The sequence below is a fragment of the Talpa europaea genome (genome assembly GCF_964194135.1).
Source record: "Talpa europaea genome assembly, chromosome: 11".
NCBI classification, from domain to species: domain Eukaryota; kingdom Metazoa; phylum Chordata; class Mammalia; order Eulipotyphla; family Talpidae; genus Talpa; species Talpa europaea.
The window spans coordinates 34,609,414-34,616,884 of record NC_140078.1 but is presented as its reverse complement, the minus strand read 5'-3'; the positions used below and the strand labels follow the sequence as shown (position 1 = coordinate 34,616,884).

The 7,471-nt window shown below is 42.2% G+C and overlaps 1 protein-coding gene across 1 annotated transcript in view; it reads right to left on the bottom strand.

The window, feature by feature from the left end:
* Positions 1–1,192: 1,192 nt before the first annotated feature.
* Positions 1,193–7,471, bottom strand: part of DTD1 (D-aminoacyl-tRNA deacylase 1) — a gene marked incomplete at both ends in the record, with an annotated part of 166,260 nt that continues 159,981 nt past the window's right edge. The window contains one exon of the mRNA XM_084247853.1: positions 1,193–1,345. Coding sequence (XP_084103979.1) covers positions 1,193–1,345 — 153 coding nt within the window. The remainder of the gene's footprint in view (positions 1,346–7,471) is intronic.

The following is a 7,471-nucleotide window of genomic DNA, read 5'->3' as shown; positions in this document are numbered from 1 at the left end:
TTTAAGATTGATTTATTTATTTATACATACAAGAATTGGGGTACAGGCCAGATGCGCGGGAGGATGAGAGGATTCACCAGAGACAGAGAGGAGAAGAAAACAGACAGACTGATGAAATACACTGCTGAGGGGAGCAGCGGGAGACAGGAGAGGTCTGCTCGCCATGTGGGACCCTCACTGGTCAGCCAGGATTGAACTGGCACTGCAGAGGCTGCGGACAGCTTCACAGAGCGGCACTCAACTGCCTGCACCACCAGAGGATGCCCATTCGGCCATTCTTTATTACCTCTGCATCCAAATTCATCTGTCTTTGTCCCTCCTGGTGCCCAAAAAATTTGTACCTGTTCTGTTGACTCAGGCAGCAGCCGGCCCTAACCCACACCTCCCCCCGAATTTGACATGATCTGTGAGGTCCTTTCTGGAGTCCTTCCCTCTGTGGCCCCTCCCCAATTTCCCTCTCCACCCCACACCCCACAATCCCATCACCACCACAATGCATCATACTGCAGTATAATCATTTCTATGCTTCTCCCTGAACTTGTGAGCTCCTGAAAAGAAAGAAGCTATTCATAATGTGTTCACTGAAGAAATGAACTTGAATGAAGGGCCATTAAATGGCTGGGGCTTATTTAGAGGCATCTGATCTTCAGGCAGGGAGGTGGATTCAATGCCACAGTGAACTGCAATGCCTTCCCTGAGCATAAAAGGACAAGCATAAAACCCTATTTTGGGAAAAGGAAACTGGCAATGCCAGTTATAACAAGAGGTGGGAAATTATGAGAGAAGGTGACCATGGCTGCAGATGACCATAGCCTCCAATGGGGCTTCTGAGGGCAGGAATGGAAAGGAGGCAGCATTGGTGAAAGTGCATGGGAAGCTCCTGGTCTGGATTATGTACTTGCAAACACTCTAAAAAAAACTCATAGTAGCAGTGGTTGTAAACTGATACAGGCAATGGAGGAAGGTGGCATGAACAGAGCCTCCTCCGAGGGGAATAATCCCTGGCCTCCCATATCTCATCTTGTCTTTCCATCCTGGAAGTCAGCATATTTAAGAAAGCCAGGGATGAATGTCCATAAAGTCAATTCTATCTCAAAAGTCATTGTGTCTACTCATTCCTCTTTGCCCAAAGTATGAGAAGATGTGGGATGCAGGGAGGGGAAGCTCCTACCTGAGTCCCGGCCCCCTCCATCTATGGTTCCCTTTCAGAAGACACGTCGCCCTCAGCCCCACTGCTGGCGCTGCGGTCTTCTTTACGAGGAGCATTTCGTTCTTTGCTCGATTCCGAAGGCCCTTTGGCTCTGGTCTTTTCTTTCCTCTGCTGTTGTTTTTCAAGCTTTGACAGCTGATTATAAAAAACAAAAAAGAATTATTTAAAAATGTAAACATGTATCTATATATCTAAACACTAATTACTTCACAGATAGCAACCAATTTAAGAGCTTTTGTCTGATAACCTCATGCACCACAGTGATTCTGCAACATACACCAAATTACCTGCAAAATGTTTATCAGGCAGGCACCTGAATCATTAACGCAGATTGCTCATATGTGTAATTTGTCTCAGATTCTTCCCCACCCATAATTCAATTTGCCATGTTTGAGAATGGTCAACTCACAGGCTTCCTTGACAGAATTAAAGGAGTCCTACAACGGGAAAGGCTTTTAGCCTGTTATGTCTTCCTTTGGTGTCTCTATGGCTTTTTCTCACCAAGTTCTCTTCCCACTTATTGTTTTCTAAAGAGTGATCAAAATACTCCACTATTGCTGATGATAACAGAGAAGACTATGAAGAAAGCACAGCAAGCACATTTAGACATCATCTCAGTTATCAGTTTGTCCTCTTTTATTTTTTTTTTAGTTTATTATTTTGAGACTGAAGCCTGACTCATATGTAACCAAACCCTGAGGGCTTCTAGCAGGCTGCATGGTGGCTACATGGGGGTGCCAGGCATGGAGGCTTCTAGACTTCCTCCAGGCCAGCTGACATTCAACACCAAAGGAACCTGGGTCTACTTCTCCTCTGGATTATCTCCCCAACTTGTTCAAAGAAACCACAGATGAGATATTGAAAGAAACTTATATCATCTAATGCTGCACGCAACAGCAGGGCGACTCCAGAAGGGTCTGCTGAGAAACTTGTCAAGAGAAGAATGGCCAAATTTTGGCCCACAGGATTTTCTAGAACCAAAAATGCCTGTGACAAAGTACAAGAAACAGCAACACCCAGTTTCAACTGCCTTCCCAGACTAAGTCTGCAAACATTTTATCGTTCACATGGAAAGGGGGAAACTTAATGAAGGGATTGACTTCTCCCTGTTGGTCCCTGCCCCACCTCCAAAGACACAAAGAAAAAACCCTGTAACCAATTTGCCATATCTCTATTATAGACAGACTTTGATTCTAACCTAAAGATAAAGCCAAAGATCAGCAACTCTCAATTTGGTCAGAAAAACAAAGTTATTAGTAGTTGACTTATTATGTTTTCCTCACCCCATTAAAGTAAAAAGCTATAGTAAATATCTAATTAATATGCTAATTATATTTTGTGAATGAAGATAACACTTTGCCTTTGACCCACTGACTCATGTCCCAGATAACTCACCAGAATAAACTCTTACTCATGTGCACAGGAAGGGCACATGGGAATGTACATGCAGTATTGTTTGTCTCAGTTAACAACCCTATTGTTCACTGACAGGAGGACAGATACATATTATGTGGTATATAGTCACATAAATCAGAGCTACATGTTTCTGGTGGGACTACAAACTTACTTCAGTACATTAACAAACTTTGGAGAGAAAATAAAGAGAATGAGATCATAGAGGAATAAATATATATGGGTTTCCATTATAACCAGCAACTTCACTTCTGTAAAAACAAAACCAGATCTGGATCTGGGATGCTGACCAGTGCCAGTATGTGAACTGGTGGCACCTGGATCACTGACAGTTAAGACACATGTCCTAGGATGTAAACCAACACACAGCTTTCTTCACCAACAAAGTCTTAGAAATAAGTATCAGCTGCTGAACTGTGCCTAGTGGCATAGCTGATTCCAGCCTACAGGTAACAAACAGGTCATCTAAAAGGCACTCTGAGTTGGAATAACCTGGATCAAAGATGACAAAGGGTTAGCATTTTCAAAATTTAGGGATCCTTGCTGTATGCTTTTTCTCTGCATTATTATTTTTCCATAGATGATTATTTTTCTTTGTACTATTCTACCACAGATTGGAGAGACATTTCCTGCATTTAATATGATAGTCTTCCTTCCTTGTTTCCCTTTGGTGTTAAAATGTTCTTCCTATTATGAAACAATGATGACAGATGGAGGCCCTGTCTTGCTCTTTCTTCTGAAAACTCACGTTGAACTACACAGCAATGTGAGTGTACTTAACGTTACTGAACTTTACACACAAAAATGGTTAGGATGGTAAAATTTATGTATATTTTACCACCATTTAAAACTTTTTAAATTGAGATATACTTGATATATAACATTATATTAGTTTCAGGTGTACAACATAATGATATTTACATATACTGCAAAATGATCACCACAATAAATCTAAGTCTACCACCTCTCCAAAATTTTTTTAATGATATTGGAAAATATGAAGTTGGTAATCCATGCTGGATTTTATATTTTGCTCAATTTATTTTTTATATTCCTAGTTCATGAAATCTAAACAACTAGAAATCAATGTTCTGCGGTGAAACTGTGATAAGTTGCTTTCTGCTGTCAGCAGTTTACATTTAAATCAGTGTCTGCATATGTGTTTATACATGTGTGTATCCCATGTGTCTGTATGTATCCATAAACAGATACACACACATATGAAATCATGAACATGTTCCAAGTTAGACACTGAGAAAGCATGATTTTTATATTAAATAGAGACCCTTTCTGTTTTAGTTCCCCTCTTAAGAGGTAAATATAGAAAATAAAAGTATAGCAGTGACATAACCTAACCAAGCCTTCCACCACTATTATGATTCAACCTCATGCAAAGACCTGTTTGTCATCCAATCTATTACTCACTTTGTACTCTTTAATTCTGTTGAGCAGCCAGATCCTGAGAGGGTGAAGGGGAACAATTCCCAATTAAAGCAGCTCCATGGAGGCTCCTCAAGTCCCTGCAGAGTCCATCTGATTTGCACTGACTCATAGGCACCATCAATATAGAGTATAAAGCTATGAAAACATTGATTTGATCTTCACCCCAATCCCATCCCCTTCCACCAGGGACCAAGCTTGCAAATTACATGTGCTCATTATTTAAGCAACAGGCATGGCCCAAATGTCTATAAACTGTAGTGCTGATTCTCTTATATTATTTATCGCAAAACAACCCCAACCACATGTGGCCCCACGCCTCAAAGTAAAGTTCTCTGTAAGAACATTGTGAACTAACCTAATAAATTTAAGCCTTTTCTTGGAAAACTTGGAATCCAATATAGCCAAAATGTGGAATTTACATCTCTAGGCAAGAAAGCAGTTTTTTTTTGTTTAGAAAACAAATAAGAAAGAAAAAGAAGAAGAGAAATTGGTACTACATATGGACTCATGTAGAATGTCAACAGCTGTCAAATTAACAGGAAAATCCATGTCAAGGAAAATATAAACCACTACAGGCCCTGTGAACATGATCTACAAACACCCAAATGGGGTATTTTTGGTTTTCTGTTTGTTTTTTAATCAACTGATGAGACTGTCCATATTGCTAAGGAGACACTGTCCAAACCACATGACTCTAGTGCCATACAGAGAAATAGAACATTCCAAAGGCAGTTCTGGGCACACGGTCTCCACCAGCAGTCAGGTAACTGACCACTGACCACACTGTACCTCTCAAGGTAGATCTCAGAAAAGGAGGATGGAGAAAAAAGAGAGGGAAATGGAATAACCAGATCCAAACCTCCCAAATATATGATTCAGTCCATTGAGAAAATAAGGACTTTATTTATAATTAAGATGTCCATGCTTTAATTGCCTAAAGATAGACTATATAAGCTGAACATAGATATATCTCAGTTCTCTACTACAGGGCCTACAAACTTAAATGCTTTGAGGGATCAAGCAGGTAGCAAAATAAGGGAAGTAATTATGTATAAAACAATACAGCATGGTGGAGACTGAGGTCACACTGGAGAGGAGGCATTCATACTGTCTTTTTACACATGTATCTTCATAAATGTAATGTCAATTAGAGATATGGGCCATCTTTTAGGGACTGCTACTATGCACTCCCACCTATGTGATTATGTGTATTAACAGCTGGATATATCATCATCATGCCACAGGGGAAACCACAGTGGGAAGCCTGCACAACAGTGATAGCTATCTGCCCAGATCCTTCTTCCCTCCCTGCTGGCATGAGAAACCTTCTACTTCAGAGATGGCAAAGTTCTGACCCTGCTGTCACACGAGCATGTGACAAAAGTCACAGTCAACAGGGCAGAGAAAGGTTTCTCTCCCAAATAAGGTCACAGGTGCAAGGAGACAAAGGAAGAAAAGATGAGCTTTGAATGAGAAGGGGACATTTAGAGGGACACAGAAGCCTCTGGGGAGCCCTGGCAGGGCCAAAATAGATGAATCTAGTGTCATGTTAGGGAAGGTCATTGAGCTCTTTTCTGTTTAAGGAACACTCAGATGGGTTTGTAGCATTGGTAGCTGAAACTAAAATGTCACATAGGGCCTCCCCGGTGGCGCAGCGGTTGAGCGCTGGGTTGCGAAACTGCGCGCGGCCTCTGCGGCGCCGGTTCGATCCCCGGCTGCTCCCCGGCCACCAGAGGAGGGTCCCACATGGCGTGCAGACCTCTCCTGCCGCCCGCTGCTCCCCTCAGCAGTGAACTTCGGTCCTTCTGCCTGCTCTGCTCCCCGCTCTGGCTCTGGTGAATTCTCTCACCCTCCCGCGCTTCTGACTGTACCCAGTGCATGTATAAACAAAACAAACAAACAAACAAACCAGCAAACAAATAAATAAAGCATGCCTCTATAAAAAATAAAATAAAATAAAATAAAATAAAATGTCACATACTATGCCCACTGAAATAAATGAGAAATTGGATATTCAGTAGCTTATGGGATGGGAACAAACTCTAGGCCTCTAGACACCAAACCTCATAGTCTTTCCAGAAGCTACATGTCCTCTCTTGCTTAACAAATTAACTCTATTTAACACATATTTATTGAGCACCAGCTACATGCTATACCCAATTCTAGATGCCAGGGAAATAGAACTCCTTGTTTCCTGGAGCTAACTGTCCATCAGAATAATAATTGATGATCCCCACTTAGAATGAGCCAGGCCCTGTCCTAAGTATTTGGCTTGTATCAAGGCTACTAATATAATCCCTGTTTTAAAACAAAGGATACTGACGGTGCTGGCACCCTCCACCACCACCACCACCACCACCACCACCCTTCTACCTGCAGCACACAGCAGGCCAAGCTATGAGCCTTCTTTGCACTTTTTTTCCACTGGCAAAAATCTGTAGGGACCTCAGGATCATCTCCCTTTGCCATCCTAACATGGCAGCTCCTTAGTGGGCTAGCAACAAGCTAATGCAGGACTGAGCTTGCCATATATTTCATTCAAAACACTAAATGAATGAGCACAGAAATGAATGAATAGGACCTATTTTGTTTGGAAGAGTGACTGGGTAATAGTATCAGAGAAAAGTAAGGCTCAAGTGCCTGTTTATGTCAGCTGAGTAACTAAATAGGTCTTCACTGGCATTTAATAGAAGAATACAGTGTGGGACCCAGACACCATTGCACAGCAAATGCTGGTATCACAGCTGAGGGAACTGCTTCTGAAGTAGGAAGTGGGCAATAGTTCCCTGGGAAAAGAAAAGCCAGACTCTCAGGCAAGCTATTGAATCCTTTGTACCCCAATTTGCTTTTCTGTAAATGACATGCCATCACTTGCTGAGGCTGACTGCCCACGCACTGAGGACAGAGTGCAGCATGTGAGCATGCTCTGAGATGTGTGATGCATCAAGTAGGTAGGGACTCATTGTAGAATGATCCAGTCTGAACGTGGAAAAAAAAAAATGAGTGAGTACCTTCAGGTTCCCAAAGAAAGGCCCAAGGTGAAGACTACTCTGAGAGGTCAGTGCTCCTTGTACATCAGGCTCTGGCGCTCCCGAAGTCCCCCTTGTTCCGGGAAATGATCAGATGAGGTTTGCTGTCCAGCAACCGGTAATACCCATCTAAGCTGGAGGGTTTGAAGGAGCTAGCCAAAATGGTATGCTGCTATTGCCACAATCCCTGCCTCGCTTTCTTGGGAACATCCAACATACCAAGCCATTAGGCGCTAGAAAACTGAAGTTTTGTGAGGCATTTCAGCACAAATTAGGTACCCAGGCATTCCTGATGGAAGAACTGTTCTTAGAGTGAGATGGTGTTTATAACCTGCTTCCAACACGGTTTGAGGGAATGATGGTGAAAAATTATAGC